The sequence below is a fragment of the Barbus barbus genome (genome assembly GCF_936440315.1).
Source record: "Barbus barbus genome assembly, chromosome: 18".
Lineage (NCBI taxonomy): Eukaryota > Metazoa > Chordata > Actinopteri > Cypriniformes > Cyprinidae > Barbus > Barbus barbus.
Genome location: NC_136746.1, coordinates 13,530,369 through 13,546,097, shown reverse-complemented (window position 1 = coordinate 13,546,097; position 15,729 = coordinate 13,530,369). Strand labels below are relative to the sequence as shown.

The following is a 15,729-nucleotide window of genomic DNA, read 5'->3' as shown; positions in this document are numbered from 1 at the left end:
GGATAAAACTAAAACATTCCCACAGGTTATGCACTCACATTACACTTTCTACTGTCCAGACAGGATTAGTTTTTGTAGTAGTTTTTGTAAGAAGTCTGAGTAGCAGCTATTATTGAGACGTTTGTGATTTCATACTGATTCAGATAGGATGTGGCCGCTAAGGAAGGTCAAGTGTTTTAGTTCTATGTATCATCAAGACTTCTATACTGTTCAAAAGTTTGGGGGGGTATCTAAAAATCTAGAAAAACGCATTTCAAAAAAGTCATAAATTGATTTGCATTTTAATGAGTCAAATAAGTATTTGATCCCCTATCAATCAGCAAGATTTCTGGCTTCCAGGTGTCTTTTATACAGGTAAGGAGCTGAGATTAGGAGCCCTCTCTTAAAGGGAGTGCTCCTAATCTCAGTTTGTTACCTGTATAAAAGACATCTGTCCACAGAAGCAATCAATCAATCAGATTCCAAACTCTCCACCATCAAGACCAAAGAGCTGTCCAAGGATGTCAGGGACAAGATTGTAGACCTACACAAGGCTGGAATGGGCTACAAGACCATCGCCAAGCAGCTTGGTGAGAAGGTGACAACAGACAATAGAAGAAACACAAAATAACTGTCAATCTCCCTCGGACTGGGGCTCCATGCAAGATCTCACCTCGTGGAGTTTCAATGATCATGAGAACGGTGAGGAATCGGCCCAGAACTACACAGGAGGAGATCTTTCATCGTAAATTGTAAATTATCATTACAATTTAAAAGCTGAATTTTCAGCATCATTACTCCAGTCTTCAGTGTAGCATGATCATTCAGAAATCATTCTAATATGCTGTTTTAGTGATCAAGAAACATTTCTTATTATTTTCAATGTTGAAAACAATTGTGCTGCTTAATATTTTTGTGGGAATAGTAATATTTTATTCAGAATTCCATTTAAAACTACAATTATTAAAAACATTTATTTAAATATATGGAATATAAAATCTAAATATTACTTTAAAATATTAAATTAAGAGAAAATTAGAAACTAACTGAAATAAGTTTAGATTAGGAGCACTTTTTCCCCCAGGCTGTGAGAGCCCTGAACTCAAACCACCCCGCCCCCCTCTGAAACCCCATGCAAACCCCTACCTCCTGAACATGGACCACCCCCCACCCCAAACCTTACCACACCAAAGAAAACCTGTATGGAACTTTAATTATTTTTTTAAATTTATTTTATTCTTATTTTTCTTTACACTATGGACACTCTCCTCTATGTGCACTATGGACACTTTACACTATGGACACTCACACTCTACACTATGTGCACTATGGACACTTTACACTATGGACCCTTTACACCTTACACTATGTGCACTATGGACACTTTACACTATGGACACTCACACTCTACACTATGTGCACTATGGACACTTTACACTATGGACCCTTTACACCTTACACTATGTGCACTATGGACACTTACACACACTGCTGCGTGTGCACAATCTCACAAAAAACTCAGCAATATATGTATGTTTACATGCTCATGCACTACAAACCATCCTGCATTGTTCCCCAACCAGCTGCTGACTCAAATGTCTCTCTTTGCACATGTACAGTATTTGTGAAGCATTCGTATAGTTTGTATTTTTTATCTTCTATTTTTTAGTTTGTATAGGGTAATATTTATGTGAAGCATTCGTATAGTTGTATTTTTTATCCTTTTTAGTTTGTATAGGGTAAATACTTATATATAGTATACTTATAGTTAAATCTGTTAGTAGTGTATAGGTTTATAGTGTTTTTTTTACTTCATTGTTGTAATGTCTGTATTTATGTAGCACCGTGGTCCTGCGAGACACGACATTTCGTTCCACTGCATGCCCCCACATGTTAAGTTGAACTCCTAAAACTAAAAATTAAATAAGAAATAATAAAATTATGAATTAAAATAGAATATAATTATACATTTTAATAAATTAAAAAAAGAATAAAAACACAAAAGATTATTAGAAAAGAAATGAAAACTGAAAATATAAATTATAATTTATTTTATTAATTCAAAATTACTCATTCAAAACAATAAAAATTATAGAAGTGTATATAAATAATTCTAAAATAACACTGATATAGGCCTATATATATGCATGCATGTATGTATAGGACAATAAGAGGTTTCTCAGAGGAACCCCAATGTTAGTCAAAAAGGCAATTTCCACCTTAATTCTCAGAGTAAATGTGTCCCCCCTGAAAAGAACTAAACTGCTGGTTTTAATTTGGAACCAAAAGAAGAGCAACTTACTCATTCAACATAGAAGGCTCAGCAGCAATAATGTCAGAACATTGATTTTAAAACAATATTTATTGTATAAAGTATAGTAGCATATGTGAAGTATAGACTTCATAGTAGGTCTGAGAGCACTGGTGTCCAGCTGAATCTTAGTCCAACAAACAGAGACAAACAAGCTGTTAAAATCATCCAAACATACTCATCTTATAAATAAAAACCAGACTGGAGTAGAAGTGTTCTGACGCAGACACAGAGAGACTGTAAAACTGGTAATTAGTGGGTGAGGTCTAAAGCAGTTTAGAATGAGACTAAGTGTAAATTAACATTTACTATGTTTTCCTGTGAAGCCCTTTGTGGTGAACAGACATTAAATATATATTAAGAGCTAAAACAGAGCTTGATGCTCCATTGAGTGCAGAACATCAGCAAGCCCAAAAATGACGTCAAAATGTATCAACTGCATATGATTTGGGGTTATTTATAGATTTGTGAACATACAGTATATTACTCTGCCATTTATATCATCTTCAGACAACAGTCTGGAGAAACTCAACCCACAGGATCACACAGAACAGACACAGTGGCATTTTAAAAAAACAGAGCACGGCTGGGTATTGGATCACAAGCACAGATCACAGCGAATAGTGCTGAATTCTGCCGTTACATCTCCCTAATGAGAGGACCTGCCACTGTGATTGTACTGTGCGGGATTACAGGATTAAAAACTGCTTTATGAGGCAGCATGTGAGATTGTTCTGTGATCAATGTGGCCTAATATAAATAATAAAAGAGGCCACAGAGAACTCAATCATTTGTTAAAGATATGCTTCAACCAAAAAAATTTTAAATGTGTCATCATTTACTCACCCTCATGTTCTCAAAGCCAAAACAAATACAACAGCAGATGTTAGGGAGAATGTTACTGATTGACAGCCTCAATCACTATTCACTTTCACAGCATCTTTTCCAATATAAAGTAAATGCTGATTAAGGGTGTTACATCTTTGGTGTACCACAGAAGAAAATACAGTCATGCAGATTTGGAACAACATAAGTTACCATGAACTAAAAAGATTTAATGTTAATTTATAAATATACTGTGATTTTTTTATTTTATTGTTTTTTATTATTATTATTGAAGATTGGAGTACATTTTACAAGAAAATACTATTTCAATCTCTATTTTAGTTTCTGTTTTTAGTTTAAAAATCAATGTTGTCAAATGAGCTCGGAAACGGTACTGTGCTCATAGATCTTCAATTTCATGCATAAAGGTGCCGGCGCGCTCTCCTGTATCTTTTCATATGCAAGCGCGAATTAAACTACATGCATGCAATGTCGTGGTCAGTTAAGCCACGAAGTTACCAAAAGGCGATTAAAGCTGCTTTAAAACTGTGCATGCATGTAATATATTATATATGAGTCACATTTAAAGGCATGACTCTGAAATGGTTTTCAAAACTGTCTCCTGTCTTCCTCATCTAACACACCCGATTCAACTCGTCAGTTCATTAGTAGATTCTTTAAGACCTGAAGTGGATCAGAAAAGGTAAAGAGATTTGAGAGAAAATATGATGAGTGTCAGATCCACGTCATGTTCAGCAGCGGCAACTCTAAAGCAGCCAAAATAATAACCCAGCTGCTATGATGTCTGTTAATCAAAGAAGAGGAAAATCAGTAACTTTTATAGCTTTAAGGATTCATCCATATTTAATTCAGAATTTAGTGTTTGATAACTTCAATTTCAATTTCTGTATATTTCTGTGGAAGGGCACAGGTAAATATGACATTTGTTATAATGGGGTTTATGTGAAGTTTTTAAGTTCACAAATATTAGACGTTATTTTTTAAAGTCTGATAAATGTTAAAACTGATTTCTCTCAGTTATACTGTAATGTTGAATGGCTATAGTCAATGGTTAGATATTAGAGAGAAAAACTATTTTATAAAGACATCAGTAGTATCAGTGATCACACACACACAGGAAGCACAGGGAATGACAAACCCACCAAAATAATTTCCTACAAGCCAGCATGCCTGACATTCTCAACCGCAAAAGAAACCCACCAACAACCCCCTAAACTTACTCAGACATGCAAAAACTTACTTTTTCTTCTCCACACAAACACACAAAGTCTTCCCAACACACCCTTGCCTGGGGATTAGTGTTTACTCTCACGTTTTTCTTATATGAATGTTCTAGGGAGCCACTAAACGCTGGCCACCTCCCAAACTGTACGACTGCCATGGAGGATGAGGGGCTGCGTCCCTATAGACAACAGATCTGGCCTCTCAGCCCTGCTCATCTGGGCCTGCTGTGAGGAATCGGACACAGCTTGTGCACACTAGAGCTCATGTGCACTGATGCTTCTCTGCAGTCAGCCAAGAGCAGACCCACAGTTCAACTCAAATAATCAAAGCACGCTGTGGCGTCCAGAGCACCACACCCTGAACAGAGCCTTCAGAATCATGCCTGCGAGGTGATATCATAGAGCCGAGGACAATCCCACAGGGATCCTGACTGGCAGACTGACATGCTCTCTGTGTCAGATTGTGGTCATTTCCACCACTTACAAGAGGAAAGAGGGAAGAGAAGAACATATACTGGGCTGCATATAGATGCAGTTGGAGTGCGAAGCAGAAAAACAGCGAGAAAGTGAGAAAAGACAAAACACAAGGCCAAAGGTTGAGACAACAGAGATGAAGGGGCGAAAAGGGGTGAAAATTATACATTACATACATTTTTGTTGTCTGATGAATATAAAGTTCTGAAGAACAGCCTTTATTTGAAATAGAAATCTTTTGTAACATTTCAAATGTCTTTACTGTCACTTTTGATCAACTGAATGCCTCTCTCGCCATGCAGATAGATAGAAGGATTGCAAAGTCATTAGGACAGTCCTTAGGAAGTTATCGCTGAAATATTCACATTTAGCGGTGGGTGATATATGACCAAAATCTTATATCACGAAAATTAGTAATTTTATTTCATGGTCACTGTATCACAACACAGTTAGTTTTGCTTTGCATAAGGTCGTTATGATATCAAAATTTGGGATTCCATAGAAATTTCAGAACTCTTGTCACTAGTGTCAATATCACAAAACAACTAATGGTAGCCTCAAGCTCACTGAAGACAATTAAACAGTTAGCGATTAAATAAGAATAAGAAACTAATGACAAGCAATAGGACAAAAAACTACAGTAGCAAAAAAATAATAATAAAAAAATGCTACATACATTGTATAATGAATTGTATAAAAACACTGCATATTCAACACTGTAAATTAAATATATATTTCTTCTTATTAAAGTCACAAAAGTGATTTAATCAAGAGCAGTGAGAGGTTTTCTCTCTTTTGTTGTTTGATTAACATGAACGACAGACAGCAGGAATATTAGACTGCTGTCACTTTAAGAGCTGCCTGGATCCAATATAATGTCACGCATCTGTTTGCTTTCACTTAAGACCTAAATTACTGCGTTTAGGAAACTTGCAAAGACGGACATTTTGACACATACAAGTGTGTGTTCTTAACCATTCAAAGCCTATAAAAGTGCAAAAATAACTCCTGCACTCTATGACAACCATCTTCACGCATATAGCGAAATAAATCCTCTTTCACTGTTGATTGCGCTTCAACAGCTTAAAATCACTTGTTTTTAAACTGCAATGTTTAAAAACATGTGCTAACGATAAGTTTTCATGACGCCATAGCACAGCAACATGAGCGCCTCACCATGATAGAGACGACGATAGTCCAAAATCTCTACTGGTTGACAAATTCCTACTGGTTAATCATGTCTACCAGTATATCGTCTACCCCTATTCACATTGTTGCTTTATCTTATACTGCCAACAAAACCATTGTGAATAGAATCTGTATTCCATATAGTTCCCAGCCATCTGTGTGAATGACAGAAATTGATATGTTAAGGCAAGGGAGCACTATTAAAAGAGCAAGATCCACAGAAAAAAAAATCAAGAGACAGCAAGTGAAAAACTGGATAAAGGATAATTGCATGCAGAGTTCACATGCAGGTTTTGTGCTGAACTTCATGTGAACCATCTCTCTCTACCCTCTTAAAATGTCACCCCTGTAGTGAAGGAGAAAGAGCGAGGCTGAGGAGAGAAGATGAGAGCAATAGAGAGAGGATAGGGAGGATGGGAGGAATGGAGCAGAGGATGTATTCCAGCATAGACGATCAAAACAAGCCCAGCAGGAGCACTGGAAGACACACCAGAGACTCAGTAAAGCAAACACAGTACAGGTCAGAGGCCTTCAGAAGTGACCTCACCCTGCACTTAATACCTCTTAATCGTTCATCTCATTACAGTCAGATATTATTTAACCATAAGAATAGGATATAAGAACCTTTCTGGCAGTACTGTAGCATATTACTCTAATGCGATGTGATGCAACAGAAGTAGCCATGTGGTTTTCTAACAATGGTCTCAGTTTACAGAAAGGCACCAAACTGTTGTTTGTCTGGTTTCAGATGCACTACTGAAATTTTTCGTTGCTTTTTTAAATTAAGGGAAAAGCTTAAAATGACTTTCTGTGGTAATCAACAACATGCCACATATGCTGTAGCTAAAGCCTGAGTTGTACTGAACACAGAACATTCATTTTTTGACTGAAATCAACCCTTGTTTAAATCAGCACTGACATTAATCATTACTGTCTGGCCCAATTAACTGGTAAAAAATGTAGCAATTCCTTGTCAAATTGAGGTTACTTGACCAGTTGAAATTATTATTGATTGCTGGACTGTTTAAAGAGCATGTCTCAGGGACAGAAATCCTGTTATCTCGTAGTGTAGTACAACACACACATAAAACTTACAAAATCTTAAAGAAAATTCTGGAAGCAAAATTATTACTTCACAGGTTAGAGACGTGCTACTGTAATAACTAGAGATTAACTGCTAATTATTTTATAGATATTTATTTCTGACATTTAAGCAGTTTTATCTAATCAGATATCAGTTTTGTAATATTAGGTTCACCAATAAATGGCGTGGGTGCTTGAAGAATTGTGTGCATGTCATTTGCTGTCAGGTAGGCTGCAGACACACTATTCACTAATACAAGACTAAAAATAGCGATTTCAGCAGGTGTTTCATAACCTATATTCTATACCATGACAAAAACAAGAATAAAGGGAAAGTGTTGTGTGGCCAAGTATGGTGACCCATACTCGGAATTTGTGCTCTGCATTTAACCCATCCAAGTGTAAACACAGTAGTGAACATACACCCGGAGCAGTGGGCAGCCAATGCTGCGGCCCCCGGGGAGCAGTTGGGGGTTCGCTGCCTTGCTCAAGGGTCTCACCTCAGTCGTGGTATTGAGGGTGGAGAGAGTGTTCGTTATTCACTCCCCCCCACCTACAATCACTGCCGGACCCAAAACTCAAACCCACGACCTTCGGGTTACAAGTCCCGAAGGCCACTCTATCCATTACTCTATCCATTAGGCCACGACTGCCCTTGGATAAAGGCCTTTCCACACTGAGCGCGATGCAAAAATGCGAGGCGAATCGCCCACGAATGTTGCTTTCACACCAAACGCGAAACGAATGTTCGCCTACTGCTAATTCACGCCTACACGCTAGGGGGCGCCGACCAACAATGCATTTTTCCTCAGATATGTATCGTGTAAGATAAATAAAGTTTAGTTCTACACCAGAAACACAAACTATCTATAATGCTTACAAGAATAGGCTACATCCTAAAATATAATTAGAAGTACAATTAGCATCAAGCTACACTTGAAAATGTATTTAATTATTAATGTATTTGCTTACCCACTTTAAACCATCATCGAGAGCTTGTGACTTCTGATTGTGATTTATAGTTGATTTTGATTCCATAATAATAAGCAGACACATGCACTCTTTGTATGTTTATTAACGATACACTGCTAGTGCTAATATTAGACATAAACATCCTTTATTGCTATAAAAAATAAAATGAGCTGCAAACACATACAGAAAATATATCATCATAATCATGTTTATGTGCTTCCATATTTCATGTGTAGAAAATGTTTCACTTGATTTTTTTTCTTTAAATATGGAAGATCGAGAGTGAACGTGCTCTGACTCATAACACTCGCGCACGTGGAAGAAAACGGACGGTGCTCTACAGATCACATGATACAGTGGAGAATTATTATAAATGTTATTCTGTATGAAGAACATGTGAGAATAAATCTGTTTTCAAATACTAACGATAACAAGAACTCAGCATCCACTCTCTTATCTGGGATACTCTTCTTCGTTGTTTGTTTACACTGGTTTTCGAAACAGCACCACCATTCTCACCCTTTTGTGCAACAGCAGCTGCTCCGGTCACGTGATCCTAGCACAAATCTTATTGGACGGCCCGTGTTTTCGCTTTGCGAAACTGAAAAGTTTCATCAGACTGGACGGAAAAAAAAACATTCGCATTTTCGGTGCACGAATGTTTGCGGTCTGTGTGGAAGCATCCATAGGAAGCTGTTGTTTTATTCCAGTGCGTCATCGCGTCCGACATTCGTTTCGCTTTTTCGCGCTCAGTGTGGAAAGGCCTTGATTCTGATAACAATGAAATAGACTCTCGTGTAATTTATTTGCTGTTTTGCTTGTTAGTTTTCTGACAATACAATAATTATTTGAGTTGATAGACTACTTTTTCATTTGTAAATATTAAACAGTCAATTTATTTTTCTGTTTATTCACAGTTAATTTCAGATATTACAATTATGAATTCTGTTTGCTACCTCAATTCGAATTCAGGAATTAAACTGATATTCACAATTCAATTCTGAATGCAAAACCAAATAGCACTTTTTATATATAATGTGGTTACAAACACACAACTCCACAAACCTGATTCTAGATATACTCGAATGCACAAGAGCTGATCAAAGAAAAACAGAGCAGAGGTTAAAGACAGAGACCACAGGCACCTGCCTATGTGACACAGTGAGACAGACTGAGAGAAACTATATCAAAGAATCAGCCGTGACTGACATATAAAGACAGACAGCAAAAAGACAGGTCTTCAGTCAGTCTGCAATCAAAACACAAAATTCAAGGCAATATGTAATATGCTACACCTTTCACATTTAATTCAATGTGATATTTTCTGTCACTTGATCGATATAGGTTTTTCAATGGCTCCAGCAAATGACATGTACACAAACTTGCTGAAATTAAAAGAAAAGATGCAACAACGTAATGTAAAATAAAGCTGACCACACATAAGCATGCAAAAGGTATCAGTCAAATTGTGCATGTGGAAAAGTTTGAGGTGAGGCCGGAGAATGTCCTTTCCAGGCTATTTTTTTCATTTCAGATGGATTAGTTTATCCTGTAATGGACAGATGGTCATATAAACAACACACACTCTGAGAGATCAGCAGAAGGGCACTGTCACTAAAGGACAGTTTCACATGAAAGGTCTGTGAGTGACATTATGCAGTGGTCTGACTAGCGTCTTCATCCACTCATAAAATGGCATGTATACTACCCATCCTTACATTCACAAACCCTCAAAAATACATCTGAGGTCACTTCACAAGGCTGTGAATTACAATAATGACTTGCGGAAAGAGACACAACATAGCAACAAACGATGACTCCTCATTACTTAGAAAAAAAGGTAATTACACTTGACTAGAACTCTGACGATAACTGACAGACCTCAAGTGTTACTGCAACAACATGTGTTTAACAAGCAAAGAAATCATAAGGATAATTATCAATGGGCATTTAGGTTATTGTTCTGCTCACAATGATACTGACACAAATTTACCTTCATAATAATAATATTAGTAGCCTAAATGAGAGGAAATGCATTTGGTTTGCAAAATTCTACCATCCACTATGACCCCTGAAGGTCAGATGACTAATTTCACATATTTTCTTTTAAAATGAGGCATTCTTCTAAAGTAAGGCATTGCATGATGTCCCCTGGCATACTGTGCCCACAGTAAAGACCATCAACAAGAGAATCTTTCTGAAATATCTGTATGGAGCTATTTTTGACTCCCTCAGGACAACCAAGTATGTTCCAGGATGGAGTAAATAAATTATAACTGGAGAGCAGCTCGTTCATTTTTCCTTCTAAACCAGAGAGACATACATAGCTTGATTCTAAATCCATTAATGTCAAGCATGAAGCCATGAAATCTCCATGCAGAAAAGTCAGTTATGTTTTACATTGTACTTTTCATAAAAAACATAACTTCAAGGCCTATAACCACGCACGATGATAAGCATTGGCATGGTGAAGTAGTTCAATTTTGGACTTTTTCTCACAGGATGTTATTAAGGAATTTGAAAAAAATTTGCAAACAAATCCTTTTATAAAGCTTGAAAGCATCCCCACTCTTTGTAACTGCATAAAAAGGATACAATTCTTTTTAGTACAATGCTTCAGGATTTCTCCTTTTGTGTTCCACAGTGAAATAAAAATTCATATGGCTTTGGAACGACACAAGAGCACATAAATTACAGAAATTTCATTTTTTGGTGAACTTTTCCTTAAATCTCTTATTGAAAAGCACTACTCTGACAGATTACACGGCATTTTGAAAAGAAACAGACATCTGTGGAGATTTCCAAAGATAAGGGAAATACAAGGCCAGATTCTTCAGTTAAGCTCTTTTATAAGCTCCTCACCTTCCCAGAAGGCACTCTGAGTGACACTGCCCATAATGTTCTAGGGACTATTTTTAGATATACAGCATTAGAGTAACCAAATTTTGATGAAAGTGCTAATGAAAACTACACATAGGAGATAAAGCCTCCGTCTGCACCTACATTCACACGTCGCCTGGACCCAGAAGTTATGATTGCAGAAGATAACATGCCACTTACACATGATTGAATATAATCAGCATGGCTGATTCTTCAGAGAGAGAGCACAAGGCCAGTTCAAACACTCTAAACACACCACATCATTATCCCTTAGTAGAGCACAATGTATTTGAACTCAAGGAGGAAACCATTTTCAAGCACGAATGTAATTATAACTTTGAATTCCACTACTTAACCACTAAATGTGCATTTATGTATCCTAAATCTTTAGTTTCAGCCGTGGGGAATAAGAATACTCAGAGGTGCTCATTCATAGCTCAGGAGATTTTATTGAGCTCTCAATTATATTTCATTTAAATATTAACTTTGTTTCAGATCTTTTTTCTCAAATTAAAATAAACTCAACTGAGACAACTGTGGACAAACGGTAAGAGTATAGAGCCATATAAAGTGAATGTGTGGAAAACTAGACAGACAATCCTGTGCTGAGATAGTTTGATAAGAAAAAGTTATTTATTCCCGATATCGCCTGTTTGAAAAATCTGAGTAGTTTAGTTTATGACATTACTGAGATCCGGTCAGTTTTGCGGGAGTCTTCATTTGCTAGCCATATGATCTCATTGGTGTCTCAGAGAAACAAATGAGATATTAAAGAGATATTTTCATTTATTTATCTATAATATGGGTAAGTCAAAAGACATAAATTTCTGAATGCACACCAGAAGTTAACTTCTTAGACCTGATGAGAATCCAATAACAAGTTCATCATGAAAGAAATATCTCATACATACCATCAGTTATATTGTATTTGATGGTTTACTAGATACAAATGTGTCATTTTGTTAGTTATGACATGCTGAAAAGATCTGCATATTGACTTTTGACTTAACTGTTGTAACCTTTCAAGAATCAATATCTGGCTATAATGGCATTGTGTAATAAGCATGTAATAAGCAATATTTTTAATGCATGTGTACCTATTCATCTATGTAGGTTACAAGATACGCTACTAAGGATGTACGCAGTTGCAGACTAGAAAAGAAACATAAAACCCTTTATTTCGGGCTTTTAAGCACTTAATAACAGTAAAGCAAACATTTTTAACCAAGAAGGATTGCTCTTCCAACGCCACACTCTTATAATCCGCCTTGAGGGTTTTGCTAACGCCACATGTAGCCTAAACGATGTTTGCAAACAATGAACCTGTTACACGGAGGGGAAAGCGTTACTTACTTGAATCTCCCTTGGCAGTGTTGACATTGATCCCCTGCCCATCCTCGTTCACAGACGCAAGTTCCATTGATACATCTTCCAAAGATGCAGTTTTTATCACAGGTTTTAGAATATGCTCCTTCACTGCACACTAACAGGTAAAACACCACAAACGTGAACAGGTAGGTCCTGAGCTCCTGAGTCCTACATAGGAAACACCTCGTGGAGAAGCGTGGAGACATTCTTCTGCCTAAATCCATCCTCCTGTTCTCCTCTGATCTAAGCATAGAGATGAGGTTACAGTCTTCATTAGACTTTCGCTTTTAAACTGTGAATTCTACACTTGTTACAATTTGTAGTTTGCTGTCATTGTCACGATGCATGAATTTATTATATCCAATATGTAACGTAACTTTCTCCAGTCAGTTTTCGAGGTAAAGCATTTACTTCAGCGCGTTATTCCAAAAAAAAAACCTTGTCATTCCAAAAATAGCGACATCTGAGATACAGCTGTGCAGGTATGTTAAACTGTGCATCCATAGTCGCAAAAATAACAGCATGCCTTCTCAAACAACAAGCCGTTTCGCCTTTGTTTCTCTCAGAGATGCACTCGAAGGAGAATGACAGCGCAACTCCCATCCAAAACAATGTGCAGTTCCCCGCTGCTGCTGCTGCTGAGCTCACAGCTCAGAGCCAATGCCGAATCTCACTACGGAAAAGGTTTGGCTTATGAATATTAAGTAGTTTACGCTGACGTTGCTTGGTAACCTTCCTGTCGGTCACGTGACGCAATTAATATTCAAGAGCCGAACCTTTATCATAGTAGGAAACTAGTCGTCTTACATTTAAAGCGATAGCGCCTTATTGATTTGTGCAGAGCATCGCAAGTACGGCTCGCTGCAGTACACAACATCCAGGGAGCGTGGTTGGATCCACATTTAGGGGATGGAGATTGGTAGGTTTAGGGGTGGAGATAGGGTGGGTTTAGGGATCAGGGGGTGGAAATGGGAAGGTTTAGATATAGGCACGCCCCCTGGACCTTGTAGGCCTCAGCGAGAAGCTTCGCGTCAAGCGGGTCATCGTGAAAGTTGTGGATTCCTGCAATACAGATATTTTTGGGGGGAGGTACGGACGCTTTAATAGACCATGCAGTTTTTGGCTTGCTTTATTAATTAATTTATTTTAATTTTTATTCTTTTTACGGATTTTTCAGAGTAATCACAGAACAAACAAACAACATTGTCTCAGACTTCACACGCACTTACAAAAGAAAATTAAAAATTTTTTTTTTTTTTTTTTAAAGCGGTGAGGGGATAGAAAAAAAAAGTACAATAATAAATACAGGTTCAGTAACTAAAGGTGCCATAGTAAGAGCTGCAAAACAGTCAACCATTAGAAATGCCCAAAGGTAATGTACAACTCAACCTTCATAGGAAACATTAGACATTGGTTTGGCTGCTTGTTTGTCTAAATATCCGAGAAATGATCCCCAGACAGCAGAAAACTTTTCAATGGCATTAGACCTCAGAAATCAGATCTTTCCATTTGTATGACAGAGATCATGTCCATAGTCCAAAGTCGAAAAGAGCGAGGTGAAGATGACTTCCAGTTCTTTAATATAAGTCTCTTGGCCACGATCGTACCCATGATGAGGGCCTGTTGTAAAGTTTTTGGAAGGCTAGTGTGTTGTGAAAAGCTGAAGATAGCAAGTTCCGCGTCCAGCAAAAGAGGCCTGTTATAGGCCTTAGAGTACCAATCAAATATGCTAGTCCAAAATCTCGACAGTGAAGGACAAAACCAAAAAGCCTGAGCAGTTGTATCCTCCGTGACCTTGCACTTATCACAGAATGGTGAAACAGAAGAGAAGATGTTATGCAGTTTGGTCTTGGTATAATGCAAACTTTGAATGACCTTGAATTGTATCAACTGATGCCTACTGTTGACTGAACAGGACCGTACTGCATTCAAACACCTATCCCACATTTCGTCGGAGAGCTCAGCTCCCAGTTCATCCTCCCAGGCCACTTTAAATCTCTCATTAGGGGCTGTGATACAACTTTCAATTAAGCCAACAAATTTAGAGATAAGATGCGTAGAGTGAGGAGGATTTAAGAAAACATTTAAAAAAAACATGGTTCTTAGGGAGGAATTCAAAATGACTAATTTTAGACTTCACATAATGCCTAATTTGTAAATAACAAAAAATGTGTGAATGGGACAGATCAAACTTCTCTCTTAGCTGGTTAAAAGATGCAAACCTTCCCTCGACATAAAGGTCCTTAATAGAACATAAACCCTTCTCCCTCCAAACAAAATAAGTTTAGACCATGGGGGTGAAAAAGAATGATTGTAGCAAATTGGTGTATACACAGAGGTCTCTGGCAGGGACAGGACTTTTCTTACTAGATTTAAAATTTTGATAGAATTTTTCAACACAATACTTAGCTTATTTATAGCTGTAGGCTTATCTAACTTGGAAAATAACATGGCCACTAATGAGATCCCAGCAGCCCTGTCTCCATTTGCACCCATAAGGGAACCTCAGGGGACAGGTTACCCAGTGCTCCCTTCTCCCAGTACATTAAAGCCCTAATATTGGCAGCCCAGTAATAGTGTTTAAATACTGGCAGACCCAGACCGCCCACTGACCTGGGCTTTAATAAATTAATTTTAGATATCCAATGTGTCTTATAGTTCCAAACATAAAACAAAATTATAGAATCCAGCTCCTTAAAAAAGGCTAAAGTAAGAAAAATTGGAAGATTTTGACAAATATATAAGAATCTAGGAAGAGAGACCATTTTTATTGAATTTATGCGTCCAATCATAGATAAAGGCAAGATTTTCCAATTTTCTATGTTTTGAAAGAAACTCTGCAAAATTCAACTTGTATAATAATTTTGGGTCTTTAGGAATTGTCCTAGATGTCAGGAATCCTGGCCATGAACTTCCATTAACTTACCACCAGAGGTCATTCGCTCACCGCATGAACTCTTGCACTACACTAACTGTTGCACGCCACCTCAGACTACAATTCCCATCATGCCTCATACCTGGGACTGATTGCACTCCACACCTGCATCTCATTAACACACACACATAAAAGCCATTCATACACAGCACCTCCTTGTGAAGTCTTGATTTGCCCTGGCTGTCATTTCTGAGCATTATGTCCTGTGTTTGTTTTTATACCTCTCGACCCTGGACTGTGTATCGTTGCTGATTGTTCTCTGCCTGCCCCGACTTGGATTTGTTTATTGGACTTTTGATTCTCGATGCCTGCCTCGGCCTTCTGCCTGTTTTCTTGACTCTGTCTCTGCCTCGCCTCTATTGCTCAGTTTGCTGGTGATTGACCCTGCCTGTTTGACCAATTTTAATAAAAGCTGCAAATGGATCCAACCCAGTCTGGTCTATCGCAACACTAGAACTGGTATAATTTGG

General features: G+C 37.7%; 1 protein-coding gene across 1 annotated transcript in view; it reads right to left on the bottom strand.

The window, feature by feature from the left end:
- Positions 1-13,001, bottom strand: part of LOC306884335 (attractin-like protein 1) — a 270,253-nt gene extending 257,252 nt beyond the window's left edge. Inside the window, exon 1 of the mRNA XM_079440107.1 lies at positions 12,310-13,001. Coding sequence (XP_079296233.1) covers positions 12,310-12,575 — 266 coding nt within the window. The 5' untranslated portion in view covers positions 12,576-13,001. The remainder of the gene's footprint in view (positions 1-12,309) is intronic.
- Positions 13,002-15,729: the final 2,728 nt, after the last annotated feature.